Source organism: Rana temporaria, chromosome 11 (assembly GCF_905171775.1).
Source record: "Rana temporaria chromosome 11, aRanTem1.1, whole genome shotgun sequence".
NCBI lineage: Eukaryota > Metazoa > Chordata > Amphibia > Anura > Ranidae > Rana > Rana temporaria.
The window spans coordinates 71,395,127-71,412,591 of record NC_053499.1 but is presented as its reverse complement, the minus strand read 5'-3'; the positions used below and the strand labels follow the sequence as shown (position 1 = coordinate 71,412,591).

Below are 17,465 nucleotides of genomic sequence, written 5' to 3'. Positions count from 1 at the left end.
GCAAATCTGCAGCTACGTACAAACCGCTGAACAGCTCTGATGAATTAAAGCAGAGACTGCGAGCCAGGCCTTCTCATCCACATCAGTGCCTGACCTCACAAATGTGCTTCTGAAAGAATGGTCAAACATTCCCATATGCACAGCCCTAAACCTTGTAGACAGTCTTTTCAGGGGATGTTAAGGGTGGGCCAACTCAATATTGAACCCTATGGACTAAGACTGGGAAGCCAATTAAAGTTCATGTGCGTGTAAAGGCAGGCAGTAAGTATGTATGTATACATACATATACACACACACACACACACACATTATTATATATATATATATATACACACACACACACACACACATATACAAACACACATCTCTCATTCTCTCTAAATGGGAATTCACGTGACTGGGTCAGCAAGGTCTGATTCTTTTTTCTTATCCTTCTCAGAATGGAAGGGTCCCTCCTACAGTGATTACATCTGTTCCTGATGACTTGGGTATTGACTGTTGGTTGCAGATGTTGTCCATTATCTGGGTCATAGCAATGGTCCTGAATCCTTAAAGAAGCAACACTGTGACATCATGAAAGGGGGTGGTAACCTGACTGGCTGGGAGAACCATGGAGTGCAGCAGGAATTCAGTCCCACCACAGAAAAGAACCGATACTTTCAGGGTATAGGGGAACATGTGACAGTACCCCTGCCATTCCACAATGCCATGCTCGTGATTGATTGGCCAGTCATGAGACCTGCACACAGTTATGTCATTTTCACAGAGGAGCAAAAAATGTTTGCGGACACTGCCTTCTGTAAGTAAACCTATGGATTTGCAGTACATATTTCCTCTACAATGACGTTCCGGGGGATCAATATTCCTGGGCCTGACCCTCAGCACGCGCATGCATGTGTATGTATGTACAGTATATATGTATATTATACATATTCTGTTGGAATTAGAGGATAACCGTGAATGGCGGTGTCTGCAAAGACTGGTAATATCTAAGAAGCTGCGTATTATGTATTATTATGTGTACTCATTTGTAGTATGAACCTCCAATACATGCTTCAGGCCCAAAATCTTAACTGTCTCCAAGGAAACTAGAGACCACATCAGCATGACAAAATATTATACTTAATTGCAGTCTCTGGAATAAAAAAATAAAACAAAATGAAAGAAAAAAAAAAACGCATTTGGCAAACAACGGTATTGTCTTTTAACCTGAAAGCAGGAAAATCTCAGCAAACCAACCTAAAAATTGAACACATTTAGGAACATAGACATCTATCTGAAATGGCGTTTTACATATAGAACCGACCTTTACCACACAAGTGTACTGTGACTCCCCTTTAATCTGGAAACGATTTATATGTTCGGGGTTTAAAAGTCCAACTCCAGACACTTTATTTCAAATGCTATCCATAGTCTTCAAATAAATGCATCACATCCACTACTTAAATGATCATTTCACTTTAAAAACAATTATGCACTTTTTTTTGCAGGTAAAAAACGTGAATCGATTTTGTTTTCTTTCCTCACCCTGCAGAGCATTGCACCTGTGATCAGCAGATTGAGGGTGCAATGTCAGGCTTCTGCAGACTCAGCACATCTGTCTGCCTGTAACTCCCATACTGAAGTCCAGAAAGAATCAATGGACTGAGAGAACTCACCAGAACCATTGCAGTTCATTGAGAACTACAAGCCATCTGCAGCAGTGGGAGACAGGACCTGTAGTTTATTCATTTACAGAACTCTGAAAAAATGGCCCAGCCGTGTAGGCGGAGCCTCGGACAGCTGAGCCGTTTTAATTAGTGACGGCAGGTGCAGCCTAGTACACACAATGAGATTATCGGAAGAAGGATTGTCTTTTTTTTTTTTTTTGCATTCTAGTCTCCATATCAAATGCGAATGGGTTACTGAGGAATCTGGCATCGCACAATTTTTTTTCATGTTTGTCTCTTTGGAAACATACGACCGCATCAAAAGCGGATGTTTTCATCCGGTATTCTTAAACCGCACTCCCCCCCACTTACCCCATCTATGGCGCGGGCGACAGCTTCCCTTGCTTCTCCTTCTCCCTCCTAGGCCAACTGGAACACTTCTCCTTTCAGCCAATCAGGAAACAGGTCTCACGACGCGCGTTCCTCCGATTGGCTGGGAGGAGAATTCGTGTTACAAAATATCGAATATTAAATTCGCTATTGTCACACGACTGGGTGGGCTCACTGCGCCCCGAGTCCACCCTTTTTTTGAAGCCTGTTAGAGCTTGTGCTTAAAAAAAAAAAAAAAACACAGATTGGAATCTATGCGCCCAGTGCCCTGCATGTAGATTAGAGGTCAGACGCATGGATGGGGGAGGGGGGGGGCGGCACCCATGCATTCTGCTTTGCAGACCTCCATTGGTGTGTACAAGGCCCTCATATGTTTTTACCTTAATGGTGGTTCTATGGTGGTGCTATAGCCCTCCCCAGCCCCACCCCCTTTTACTTACCTAAACGCTGTCATTCTTTGTCCGGGAATGAGCATACTAGCTCTAGCTGGTGTCTGGATTGGATAGATTGACAGCAGAGCAGCCATTGGCTTCTGCTGCTGTCAATCAAATCCAATGACACTCCGCTGGGGGGCGGGGCCTAGTCCTGCATTCTGTGTGAATGGACACAGATGCAGGACTCAGGATCGTGTCCACCAAGGAGAACGCTTCTCCGACGTGGACACTCGATGTGGGAGGAAGCCAAGAGCGCCGCTGATGGACCCCAGAAGAGGAGGCTCAGGGCCACTCTGCGCAAAACAAAATGCACAGTGGAGGCAAGTATGACATTTTATGTTTGTTTAAAAAAAAAAAAATCCATCTCAGGAGTGAGCAATTAACTAAATAAGGTTGCAATGCTGTGGGCTTTTGAAGTGTTAAAACAGGCATTGAGAAGGTTACATGCCGACTCCGAGCTGCCCGTCCAATGCTTCTGAAAAGCAATTTTACTGCAGATTGCTTTTCAGAGGGGCGGCAATCGTTAAAAGTGTAAACAATGAACTGTATTGTTGCTACATTGTCTCCCTTTATACTGTAAAGCGCTGCACAAACTGTTGGTTCTATATAAATGCTATATATTAATAATAATCAAGCCCTAAAGCCCATTTCACATAGTCCGTCTGAACAGATCCCCTACTGGTGCAGAGTGAATATCGCTTGGTCTCTGGAGCATAGCAGACCCATTTTAGGTCTATAGACAGTCGCATGTAAAACCGACATGTGTCCGCTTACATCCAATTACCTCCAATCCATTGCATTTATTTCTGAACAGATAGCGGCGTAAATCTTTTTTTTTTTTTTATCTCCAGACCTATATGGATTCGATCAGAACACTTAACCACATAAGGACCCCCTACCGACTATATACGTCGGCAGAATGGCACGGCTGGGCACAGGCATGTACAGTTACGTCACCTTTAAGAGCCCAGCCGTGGGTGGCGCGTGCACACTTAACCCCTACAGCGCCCCTAGTGGTTAACTCCTAAACTGCAATTGTCATTTTCACAGTAACAGTGCATTTTTATAGCACTTTTCGCTGTGAAAATGACAATGGTCCCAAAAATGTGTAAAAATTGTCCGATGTGTCCGCCATAATGTCGCAGTCAAAAAAAAAAAAAACCGCTGATCGCCGCCATTAGTAGTAAAAAAAAATTTTTTTAAATGCCATAGGACTATCCCCTATTTTTATAACTCTATAACTTTTGCGCAAACCTATCAAACGCTTATTGCGATTTATTTTACCCAAAAAAAAAAAAAAAAAAAATCATATTTTTGGGGGATATTTTTTATAGCAAAAAGTAAAAAATATTGCATTTTTTTTTCTAAATTGTAGCTCTATTTTTGTTTATAGCGCAAAAAATTAAAAACGCAGAGGTGATCAAATACCACCAAAAAAAATCTCTATTTGTGGGAAAAAAAGGATGCCAATTTTGTTTGGGAGCCACATCGAACGACCACGCAATTGTCAGTTAAAGCGACGCAGTGCCGAATCGCAAAAACTGCCCAGGTCCTTTACTTGCATAATGGTCCGGGTCCAAATCTACAGCAGTGTTGCCAACTGTCCGTATTTTTATGGACAGTCCGTAAAAACAGGCACTTTTTTCCCCTGTTCGTAAATGTCTGTGGTTGCGGGAATGTGCCAGTAAAAATAGCCGAGATCGGTTTGGCTTGGAACTGCGCATGGAGATTGGAGGCAGGGAGTGATTGGAGGCAGGGGTTGATGGTGGCTGCGGTGGCACCGCAGAGGGAGATTGGAGGCAGGGGGAGATGGTGGCTGCAGTGGCACCGCAGAGGGGGGATTGGAGGCAGGGGGAGATTGAAGGCACCGCTGAGGGGGATGGTGGCACGGATTGTTGGTGGTACCGCAGAGGGGGATGAAGGCAGGGGCTGATTGGAGGCAGGGGGCCTGGGGGAGATTGGAGGCAGGGGGGAGATTGTGGCATTGCAGAGGGGGGTGTTGGTGGCAGAGGGGGATGGAGGCAGGGGGCGATGCGACTAAATAATTTGCCCTTATTATAATCGAAGATAACAAATATGTTTTTTTACCTTAATATCTACCTTAAATCACATTGCTATTTGCCTAGCGTACTTGTTTGTAGCCCAAATACTGAAATTTGCACCTAAAAATTTAATTTAGTAACTTTTGTGAAATGTCAGTAAAAACGTGGCTGCGCCAGTAAATTTTGGGTGTCGTGCCAGTAAACTTCAATCTGGTAGGTTGGCAACACTGGTCTACAGAAGTGTGAGAAAAATTTTGTTATACTATGTCATGCAGCTACATAGCAAAAAGATTACTTTGCAAACGTTTAAACCAATGAGACAGTTCCTAAATGTATCTATGTGCACCCTGGCTATTATGGGTGCCATTTTGGAGAAGGGAATCCCCTTTGGTATGCACTGTGCCTGTACAGACCAGCAATGGGACTATTTTACTACACTGTCTTCCCAGTAGGCATTACTTCGCCCACTCAGTTTCTTCACAGATGGCATATATACTGTGTGCCCCCCATGGGAAGGTGAGATAGAAGAGTTCAGTTTCCTCCCACACTCCAAAGACATGCTGCTAGGTTAATTGGCCCCTGTCTAAAAAATTCCCCTATTATGTATGCATGTCAGCTAAGGACCTTAGATTGAAAGCTCCTTGAGAGCAGGCACGGATTTCAATGTATAACATGTAAAGTGCTGTATAAATTGTAGATTACTTTATTTGGAAAGTGTCCCTTAAAATAAAAAATATATATTTAAAAATACATATTACATTTGTTTTGGTGTTTAACACTGCTTTAAAGTCTAAGTTAAAACTAAAAAAAAAAAAAAAAAAAAAAAAAAAAAAAAAAACACAAAAGGAACATTACTTACCTTCAATGAGTCGTTTCCCTTGTGTTGATGTGCCTTCCTTTTGCCAAAATCTTCCGCCTCCAATTCCCCCACCCCTGCCACTGTAATTGTCTGTTGTGGCAGAGGTTAATAGAACTAAAGGTTTGTGACAGGTACTCATCATGCAACTCCACGTCTCACCTCTAAAACAAATGTAAAATGCAGCAGCTTCCCCTTTAAAGTGAACAAATCACCTCAAAATCATCATATAAAAAGGAATGGTGCTACCTAAATGTGAACAAACCAAAATCATAAAAATACAAAAACATTAGTCCATCAATAATAATGTATATAGGATAATCCTTCAGGTGTCTTCCAATCATCGTGCCCCAAAACCGGTAATGTGCTTTTCAAGATTCACTTAAAATTGCGCTCCACCACCGTGAGGGCAAACATTCAAATGGCCATGAAAGGCCTCACTCACTTTTTAGGTGTACTTCAGACATGTCTCCTTTCATCACTCAGCCCAGTAGCTGTGAGCGAGAATTATTGCCCTCAGGGTGGTGGCGCACAATTTAAGTGAATTTGGAAGAGCGCATTACCGGTTTTGGGGAACCTGAAGGACTATCTGATATACATTATTATTGATTGACTAATGTTTTTTGTATTTTTACGATTTCGGTTTGGTTTGTTCACATTTAAGTAGCGCCATTCCTTTATATACACTCAATACTCATGTATGCCTGCACTTTCTGTCCAGCTTCTTCTTCATAGAAGGCATTACCACAACCTCTATGAATGAAATACAATGTATGAAAGGAGAATTGGCAGATGATTGATAGGTCTGCCCCCTCCATTCATAGCTTGTGTCTCATCCATAGAGCTTCTATGAATGGAGCAGCTGGCATAGTTGGGCACTCTTGATCACAGCTCCTTAGTGCTATTAATCTCCACCAAACAGGAAGATTACAGCAGCGGGGGCATCAGAGAAGGAAGTTTTCAGTAGAAGGAGGAAAAAGCAGCACAAGGGATATACTTATCTCACTGTAAGTAGGTGATTTCCCCTTGTGCTAAAAAAAAAAAAAAAAAAAATCTGTTTTAGGTAAACTTATGCCGCGTACAGACGGTCGTTTTTTGTGATGAAAAAAAAACGACGTTTTAAATCATGAAATAAAACAACATTTTTTAAACTTCATTTTCAAAAACGACGTTGCCTACACACCATCATTTTTTCAAAATGCTCTAGCAAAGCGCGGTTACGTTCAGCACTCTTTTCCATTGAAGCTAGCTTCATAACTTGCTTCTGAGCATGTGCGGGTTTAAAAACGTCGTTTTAAACGTCGTTTTGCCCACACACCATCATTTTAATTGATACAGAAAACGACGTTTTGAAAAACGACACAAAAAATTCAAGCATGTTCGAATTTTTTTTTTGTCTTTTTTCAGAAGACATAAAACGACGTTTTCCCCACACACGGTCATTTTAAATGACGTTTTCAAAAACGACGTTTTTTTTCATCACAAAAAACGACCGTCTGTACGCGGCGTTAGACTTCAACTCAAAATTTATGAGGATGATTGTATTGCATCACGGACTGCACAGTATCAATGGGTAAATGACATGGATTCTGATGGTCTAAGTTAAATTAGTTAACATGTTCTCACTATTCTACCAAGATTGAAACATGGGGGGGTTATTTATGAAAGGGAAATCCACTTTGCACTACAAGCGCACTTGGAAGTGCAGTCGCTGTAGATCTGAGGGGAAGCTCTGCTGATTTTATCATCCATGTGCAAGCTATAATGCTGTTATTTATTTTCCTTGCATGTCCCCCTCAGATCTACAGCGACTGCACTTCCAAGTGCACTTTTAGTGCAAAGTGGATTTGCCTTTTGTAAATAACCCCCATGGCATCATTCTGCTTCTAGTAACATAGCACTTTCCCTCATGATGTTACAATTTTGGAGCCCATGCGGTTGATTTACTAAAACTGGAAGCGGATTGCAATGCAGAGTTGTACCAGATTTTGTACTCTCCAGTTTTAGCAAATCAACCCCTGTGTCTTAGTGCATTACTCTCCACACCAGTAGTGGGAAATAGAAGGGCAATGGATTGTTGTCACAGTACATGTGGTCCCACGTCTACCAATGTCCACCAAAGGCCAAGGCTCTACCCACATGATAGAAATAGTAAATCTTACCAGTTCAGCCCACACTTGGTTGATTGGGGCAAAATAGAGCAAAGATTTTAAGGAATTGGTTAGTGTTGTTAAAGAAGAATGCCAGGCACTGTATATTTTTACATCCTAGACCAGTGATGGCGAACCTTGGCACCTCAGATGTTTTGGAACTACATTTCCCATGATGCTCATGCACTCTGCAGTGAAGTTGAGCATCATGGGAAATGTAGTTCCAAAACATCTGGGGTGCCATGGTTCGCCATCACTGTCCTAGACTGAGAAGGAAGCCTGATGCCTTGTGAACACAGGAGGTTGGCCGCTCAGCTGAATGAATGCAAAGCATTCTCTGATTGGATGAGGTGCAAAGAATGACATCACTGCCACACTTCTCTACCTCATCTATCAGAGAATGCTTTGGATTAAATTAGAAAATGCAAAGCATTCTCCTTGTGGCACAAATGCAGAGCGCACGATCTCCTGTGTTCAGAATGCATCAAGCCAGACACTCAGCACTGGACTTGGAAGCAAGTGGATTTCATTTAGCTCTAGCTTCCAGGGGCATAACCCCCATCAGAATGTACATGGGTCCAAGCTGGACCAATGTAACTGTGTAAAAATATACCAAGTCTGGAATGAATTTTTAGGCTGACCATACATTATAAAATCTCCTTTAGATCTACCATCAACTATGTAGTGCTAGGGCCTGCCTAATTGGATACAATTTTAATAGATTATAAGGACAAATGTAATCACAGTTTTGATAAATCTAAAGGAGATTATACAATGGGGTTGTATTGTGTAGGACCATTTATGTACAGGTATACTTAGGGGCATGTTTATAAAGCAGTGAATGTGACTTTCCAAAAACATTTGGTGGTGAATTACTGTCATTTAAAATGCATGCACCTGGCAGATTCACCTGTAGTGAACGTTTGTTGAATGTCAGATTTACTGCTTTATCAATATAAATTCCTTGGAAATAACCCAGGGTCACCTTCTTGGCTGCCAAACATAAAATATCATGGATTATGTCCCAGGAGAAGTTGGCCAGCATTTTATAAGACTCAAAAGTTCAGTTTGAATCGACCTGGGAAACCTGGGCCCAACATATGGGCATTCATGGGGTACAGACATAACAAATACTCATCTTCACTCCACCTCCGGTTGATTGGCTTCTCTTCCTCTATCTAACCCATGGGTCTTCAAACTACGGCCCTCCAGTTGTTCAGGAACTACAATTCCCATCATGCCTAGTCATGTCCGTGAATGTCAGTGTGTTACAATGCCTCATGGGATGTGTAGTTCTACAACAGCTGAGCCCTGATCTAACCTACCCCCCCCTCTCCTATACACTATGGCCCTCTACGACAACCAAAATGACCGTGTAGACTACATTCCTCTAGGTCTATAGGAAAAAAGGGCCCTTCCCTTGGGGCATAAAGCCTAGGCACCTAGACCCCTCTTCCATACGCAAAGCTCAATGCCTATCCATGGAGAAGGTTACTCTCAAGTTGTCTGGGGGTGGCTTTCCTGGCACAGTGTGAACCTATTAGGGGTGTCGGGAGAGCTTCACCAGGTTCCCAGATACGGATACCTTAGGGCAGTGATGGCGAACCTTGGCACCCCAGATGTTTTTAAACTACATTTCCCATGATGCTCAATGACACTGCAGAGTGCATGAGCATCATGGGAAATGTAGTTCCAAAACATCTGGGGTGCCAAGGTTCGCCATCACTGCCTTAGGGCATGAGTGTCACGCAGGGAATACAGTGCCGATCTACAGTTATAGGCCTTACCTGAACCATTATTCTTACTTGTAGGCATATAGGCTCTTTCAATGCATCGATGGAAATAGTGGATTTCATGTATGCCTGTTTTGAACTAATAAAAATCTTTGAATGTAAATATAATCTATATTTTTTGTAGTCGAAAAGGGAGAGTATTGCCTCTGTTAGACTAATGATAAAAATAAATTAAATGTGCCAGCATCCCGTTTGGCATGTAGAAAGTGAGACCCAAATGAAAAAATACCGCAGGCTGCTTGTGGCCAATTGGCATCAATAATCATAGGTCAAGGGGAGGGAAAAGGTTTTTGGTTGGTTGTTTTTATATTGTATTTTGTTTTATGTAAATAAATATTGTTTTCTTATACCAATCTGGTCTCCTATCAGTGCCGTGAAAGTCCCAACCAAAAACCTTTTCCCTCCCCTTGACCTATGATTATTGATGCCAATTGGCCACAAGCAGCCTGCGGTATTTTTTCATTTGGGTCTCACTTTCTATATTTTTTGTAGTATTAGGTTACAGGGCTAGGATTTTGCGTGTTTGGTTAGTTTGTGATAGTGTTTTTTTTTTCTCACTGCAATGATGAAGCTTTATTACCAAATGTTCATCTACATGCGTATGGTTACCATTAATGTAGTTTGGTTATAATAGACATTTCATGGTAACATTGACCTAGTTTATGCAAAAAAAAAAAAAGGGAGTGTGCTACAAAAGGGCAACAAAAATTCATGACATGACTATGCCCCAACACCTGAAATAAAAATACTCACATTCAAAAGCCAAAAACATATGATTATCGGCATAGAATAATTCTACATTGTCTAGGTCTCCTTCAGACGCTTTTCTTTAATCACACAATCCAAAGTAAATTGCATTACATTACACATAATAGGCCAGACAGCACGTCTAGGTTTCCCTGTCATTGGCTTACACTGGAAGCCCCTATAGAGCAGGGTCTGGTGTGAATAGTCTATGTATCCTGTAGAGTATAGTGGAACACCATATCACAATTCAAGGTAATAAATTGGCAATGGGAGTTCTGCTTGTATCAAGTACAGTAACTAAACAACTGATTGGCTACAGCAGAAATATGCATCATGTAAGGGCAAACCATCCATGTTCAAATTATGGTAGATTTGAGTGGAATTCAAGCTGCGGATGGCCCTGTTATTTCAAGCCCTGAGTGGCTCTGCTGATTTAATGGACTTTTGTTAAAAGAGTCGGACAGAATTTTTTTTTATGTCCAACCAGTACCTGCATCCAATCAGACGCAGGCACTGTCTGAGTAGTCGACAACCACTTCACACACGCAATAAAAAAATAAAAAGAATATTCTACAGCAGACAGATGCTATTAACATGTCATCACTTCCATCACAGAATCATCAAAAAAGGATTTAGGCTTCATTTAAGAAAAGTGGGTGGAACCATGCAAATCATTCATATATGCCTCGGTGCCCAACTGCATGCCCACCCCCAGATTGAGAACACAGACAGCCTAATACTGCTATAGAGCCATTCATTCATTGCATACAGCTGTTTCTGGCTTATCGGCCCTCATCCATGCAAGACATGGAAACCATATTCAGCAAGTCGGGTTATAAATAAAGAAGCCCACATTTAACCCTTCCCAGCCCCCGAACAATCCTGTGTGACGCCATTCTTTATTATTATTTAATATTCTGAGACATGTATAGTTGTGTTTAGAACACTATAATATATTTATTATCACTGTGACATGATCTTGGGGAGACTTCCCTTCATGTGACAGAATAGACAATGTACAAAGTGTTACCAACACACGTCTTTTTATTTCATTCCTTTATCTGTAAACAGGCGACATATCACTTATGACATGTATGGGTCTAGGATACGGCAGACGCATTGTAGTAATCTGACTTCCATCTTTTTTCAAACATAACCTACTTATTAATAAAAAAATAAGAAAATTTACCCCAAGCTTTGTGTTAGATGTGTACAGAGTGGTGAAGGGTTAGAAGTGTCAGGTTTTTATCGATGTCCGTGTCCCGGTTAGGGAGATTGGCTCTCTATTCGCCCTGATCACCAATGTCACCGGGAGAAAAGAGAAAGCCACGTTTTGGAGTTGTCACCTACAGGAAAAGAGGGGACATTTTCCCATTGGGGACACTTGTTCATGTGACAACTGTCTAAAGCTGGCCATACACCACACAATCCGACTGTACAATTGCCTATAGATTCGCCAAGTGCAAGGGCCTGCCTGATTTGAAGCAAATTGAAAATATTGTTTTAGGCATTACATAGAGATCTGAAGAAGGTTGTACAGTCTAGTTGTATAGTGTATGGCCAGCTTGAGATGGGATTTCTGTTGCATTTTAAAGATATCCTCTCACTTCCTGTTGAGTCTGAAGGACAGGAAGTGAAATGAAATCTCCCTAATAAGACCTCGGTGGCAGAATAAGAAAAAAAAATAAAAAAAAGGGGGAGAGAGAGAGGGACACTGTTTTAATCCTCCCCTATCCAAAATAATAAAAAAAAGAGGTCTTGGCTTTAGATTTACTTTAATAACCAGTACATACATTTACTGAAAAACATGATGTGTAAATTAATTTGCTACATAAATAAAATGCTGAATTGCAATGACAGGGATACCTTTCAAATTCTCGGCTACATCAGCCCCCCTCTAACGTCTTATCACCACGGACCACACATTACACCAATGTTAAACCCAAACATGTAATATATTGCAGCTCAGCGATTCCTAAACACGGGGGTTACATTTGTTTCCTTTTAGCCTTGGTTTTTAATTGGTGATCTGGCCAGTAACACACTTCCTGTCTTAGAGTGACTCCACTTCACTAAAGGAGACACCTTTGGAAAACCTGGGGAGAGGATAGCGTTGCATGCATTCACAGATTGAGCCTGGGTTCACATTGCTGAGGGTTAGAAATCACGCCAATTCAGCTCAACACGCAAGAATTCAATACAGTGCGACTCCGGGGGCGATTTGACAGATAAATGTGTGGGTTCCTGCGCAGATGTCCATACAAATCGCCTCTAGAAGTCGCCAAAAGTAGTAAAGGACTTTGGGAATCAGTGCGGCGCCGCACCAATTTGGATGGTGCCATTGCCGGCAATAGCCGCCGATTTGGCATGCATCGTACCAATGTGAACCTAGGCTTAGATGGATTTGGCTAACACTTTATAAGCAGTGGCAGCAAACCGTTTCTCTCTCCCTCTCCCTTTTTTGGGATAAAGGTTTTATGTTCATCAATAAAATCTGACCATTGTAAGCACCCTGTCAGTGGTAAATGGTTTGTCTCAACCTTTGAACTGTCACTTTTGCTGGACAGCTTGTGTTTTTCAGGGAAATTAAAAAATAACAGACATCAGGTTGAAAAAAAATAAAATAAAAAAAAAGGATTGTAGTCAAAACATCTATGACTTTGTAAGCTGTAATATATTACATTAATAATAATAAAAAAGGGAGTGGAGCACATCTAAGACTAGTGTTGGGTGAACAGGAAAATACAAATGGATCTCAATGTACCTGTTCACGTACGACGCTCAGATACGCTCCGCTTTCTGATTTATTTTTTACTGTACGTTCCCTTGTGAGGATCTGTAGTCATCTACTGGAAGAGGAAATTCTATACACAAGATTTTACGCTGGATCGCCTAATCCCCCCCTTACTAATAAGGGATCTCGGACTTTGGGTTGCATTATTGATCTCAGTATTGGACCATGTAACAGGCTCAGCTCACCAAGTCATACACAAGGAGAAGCATCTTTATTTTCAGCCATGTGACTGGGATTTTCAAATCTCATTGGACACAGCCGAAAATAACTGTCACTTTTTTGGAAAGGAAATGCGAGTATCTCTGTAATAAGATTGTTTGTAAAGAGTGGCCAGGCAAAGTTTGCGACAGCAGCAGATCTGATGGGGATGTACCGGATGGGAAGGGAGGATCTGTTTATTGTGCTCATTGAATGGGATGCAGACTGTCTCCAGCCCACGTGTCTGGATGGAGCCGCAGCACTGGACTCAATGGAAGGATACAGGCCGGCCCCACGGTGCGATCCTCCCCACCGATCTCCATCGGACCCTCCAATACACACACACTGAGCAATCCGAGCCAGGGCCCCCACCCATCCCCCCCAATCTACAGACCCGCAGTGACAGCCTGTCCGCTCCATCGTGTATGTACAGATCGTTCCTTACCTTTCACCGATCGTGGCTTGGCCTGCTTCCTCCTGGACATGTCCCCGATCTCTCACCGCTCTCCCCACTTCGGATCAAGTCTGTGATCGGCTCCCCTGGCTGATCCCTGCGGCCGGATCCCTCCTGCTAAAAACTCTTCCCCCTTCCTTTGACTTATTGTGCTAAAGTTCCTATTGTGTGGGATTGGGACTCCCTTGGGTGCAGAGGGGGGATGGAAGAGGAGGGAGGAGCACCGGTGCCCCCCCACCCCAAGCCCTAGGGGTAGTCACACCAGCGCTGCAGGAAAAAATTAGGATAAATGCCGGAGCCTGGGGGAGGGGTGCTAATTCAATTAGTCCATTTACTGACTAGTGCCTGCCTTATGTCTGAGCCCCGATCTCTACCGGAGGGGGGGGGGGGGGCTGGGGATCGGTGTGCTAAGACTGGGGGGCTGGTGACCGGTGGGACAAGCGATCGGAGAGCTAAAAACGAGAGGGAACTGGTGATCGGGGTGCTGAAACCAGCAGGTACTGGCGATCGGTGTGCCCCAAAAAAATGTGTGTGGGGGTGTTAAGTCCGGTGGCACTAGTGATCTGGGTGCTGAAACCGGGGGCACTGCTGATCGGGATGCCAAGCCCGGTGGTACTGGTAATAAGGGTCCTATAACCGGGGGCACTATTGTTCGGCGGTACTGGTAAACCGGCGGACTAGTGATCAGGGTTCTGTAAGCTGCGGTAACGGTGATCTGGGTGGTCTAACCGGTGATCAGGGTCCTATAACCGGTGATCTGGGTACTATAAGCGGCGGTACCGGTGATCTGGGTACTATAAGCGGCGGTACCGGTGATCTGGGTGCTCTACCCGGTGATCAGGGTACTATAACCGGTGATCGAGGTCCTATAAGCGGTGGTCTGGTGATGACTTTAATGCCGATCACTATGGCACAAAGGATGCGCCTTTAATTCGGGATGCTGTAGGTAATACTTGGCATAATACTGTGGTGGGGCCCCTCGGATTAATACTGCTGGTGTACCCGGCTAACAGCAAAGTAATGTGTACTACGCTCCGGTGTGTGTGGAAGGATGCTCTCCTCGTCCTATGTGCCCGGTGTAGATCTATGTATCCCCGGTCGGTAGGGGGGAGATGGAACGCTCAGTGTCCGATGATCGCTTCTTCGGTACCGCTAGCTTCCCCCATGCGCCGCGGTAAGCCCGCCGCAGCCTCCCCGCTCCCCTATCTCATGCCGCACGTCCGGCTGGCTGCTCTTTGTCCCGGCTCTCTCCCCTCCTGCTCTCGCTGCTGCTGCTGGGGCTGCACTGCAGACACACATAATAAAGCCAGGCTGGGCTGGGGATGGAGCGGAGTCCCAGCAGGGGGATGTGAGGAGTGGAGTCCCGGCGGGGGAGCGCTCTGATCCCGCAGGGAGCCCCCGCACAGCCTGGGCTCAATCAGACAGTCAGAGACAACAGCACCGAGCTCTGGACAGCGCTGGAAATACAGGCTGAAGGAGGGGACGAGGCGGAGTTGTGGGGGAGGAGAGAGGGCACCGGCACTGGGGGTGATCGGGGCACCGGAGGAATGTGGATGGAAGTCCGGGATATGGAGCGCCGGGATCACAGAGGATGGAAGAGGAGAGGGGCACAAAGAACGAACACATCGCCGATCGCTGCTTGTGGAGGGAGGAATCAACACACATTTCCAAATCCGTGACATTCCCTGATCACAACTGGATTTCTGCATCAAATGTACCGATCCTATGAGTGCCAGGGAATGCGTGCCAGCAAGGGATGCCCCCTTCTCACCACTGACTGCTATCTGCCCAGGTATTAATGAGACACGCCACATAGGGCTACCTGCCCAGGTATGAATGGCACACACCACTGACAGCTACCTGCCCAGGTGTGAATGGCATACACTACTGACAGCTACCTGCCCAGGTGTGAATGGCATACACTACTGACAGCTACCTGCCCAGGTGTGAATGGCATACACTACTGACAGCTACCTGCCCAGGTGTGAATGGCATACACTACTGACAGCTACCTGCTCAGGTGGGAATGGCATAGACCACTGACAGCTACCTGCCCAGGTGTGAATGGCACACACCACTGACAGCTACCTGCCCAGGTGTGAATGGCACACACCACTGACACCTACCTGCCCAGGTGTGAATGGCATAGACCACTGACAGCTAACTGCCCAGGTGTGAATGGCATAGACCACTGACAGCTACCTGCCCAGGTGTAAATGGCATAGACCACTGACAGCTACCTGCCCAGGTGTGAATGGCATAGACCACTGACAGCTGCCTGCCCAGGTGTGAATGGCATAGACCACTGACAGCTGCCTGCCCAGGTGTGAATGGCTTACACCACTGACAGCTACCTGCCCAAAGTGTGTATGGCATACACCACAACAGCTGCCTGCCCAAAGTGTGAATGGCATACACAACTGCCAGCTACCTGCCCAAATTGTGAATGGCATACACCACTGACAACTACCCGCCCAGGTGTGAATGACATACACTACTGCCAGCTATGTGCCCAGGTATGAATCGCATACACTACTGCCAGCTACGTGCCCAGGTGTGAATGGCACACACCACTGATTGCTAGCTGCCCAGGTATGAATTAAAAGCATCACAGAGAGCTACCAATCCAGGTATGAATGCCACATTCCACTGACAGCTACCTATCCAGATATGAATGCCACACACTGCTGACAGATATCTGCCCAGGTGTGAATGGAAAACACCACTGAAAGCTACCTGCCCATGTATGAATGGCACACACCCTTGACAGATACATGCTCAGTTACAAACGCTACACACCACCAAAAACTTACTGCCCAGGTATGAATGCCACACAACATTGACAGCTATCTTCTCAAATACACATCCACAGACAGCTACCTAACCAAGTATGAATGGCCACTGAAAGTTACCTGCTCGGGTGTGAATGGTAAACAGCATTGACAGCTTCATGCTTTGGAATAAATGCCACACACCACTGATAAGCTTTCTGCCCAGGTACAAAATAGCCCACACCAATGAAAGCTACCTGCCCAACTATGAATGGCACACAGCACTGACAGCTACCCACCCAACTATGAATGACATACCTGCTCAGGGATGAATAGTACATGCCCACTAACTGCTACTTGCCCAAGTATGAATACTACAGAGAACTACCTGCCAAGGTATGAATGACACACAGTACTGACAGCCAACTGCCCAGGTATGAATTGGCAAGCAGCACTGACAGCTACATTATGGGGAAAAAATGGTACACAATGAACAAGTAACCTGCCCAAGTATGAATGGCAAATACAAATGACTTACCTGCTAAGGTATGAATCAGACAACATTGAAGGCTAACTGCTCTACATGCTATAAATGCCACTGACCACTACCTGATCAGGTATGAATAGTACATGCCTACTGACAGCTACCTGGCCAGGTATTAATGGCACATACCCACTGACGGCTACCTACCCATTTTAGATTTTAGATTTTTTTTTTTTATTTTTTTTTTTTACACACCCCACTGATAGCTTCCTGCCCAGGTATAAATGGCACACAGCACTGACAGCTACCTGCCTAGGTTTGAATGGCACACACCACAGACAACTACATGCGTAGCAATGAAAGGCACACACCACTTATAGCTACCTGTCCTGCTAAGGTATAAAAGACACACAACCAACAGCCACTTAAGTATGAATGGCACACAATGGACAGTTACGTGTCCAGGTATGAATGGTATACACGGAATGTGTGATTGGTGAGGGTAACAACCAACAACCAGCTGGACCGGAAGGTGCGTGTGTCTGCGTGACCAATAATCGCCTCAACGTACGTTTTGTTGTGGATTACTGGTAATAAAGTGCAGCGCAAAGACATAAAATTTAAATAACATCAAAAGTGATCAAATTTAAAAATTCTGATAATGACACAAAGAAAAGTCCATAAAGTGCATCAGTGAAAAATC

The 17,465-nt window shown here is 44.2% G+C and overlaps 1 protein-coding gene across 1 annotated transcript in view; it reads right to left on the bottom strand.

Annotated features, from left to right (window-relative positions):
• ZNF423 (zinc finger protein 423) overlaps window positions 1-14,947 on the bottom strand; it is a 320,613-nt gene extending 305,666 nt beyond the window's left edge. The window contains exon 1 of the mRNA XM_040328727.1: window positions 13,499-14,947. Within this exon, the coding sequence (XP_040184661.1) occupies window positions 13,499-13,538 (40 nt within the window). The 5' untranslated portion in view covers window positions 13,539-14,947. The remainder of the gene's footprint in view (window positions 1-13,498) is intronic.
• Window positions 14,948-17,465: the final 2,518 nt, after the last annotated feature.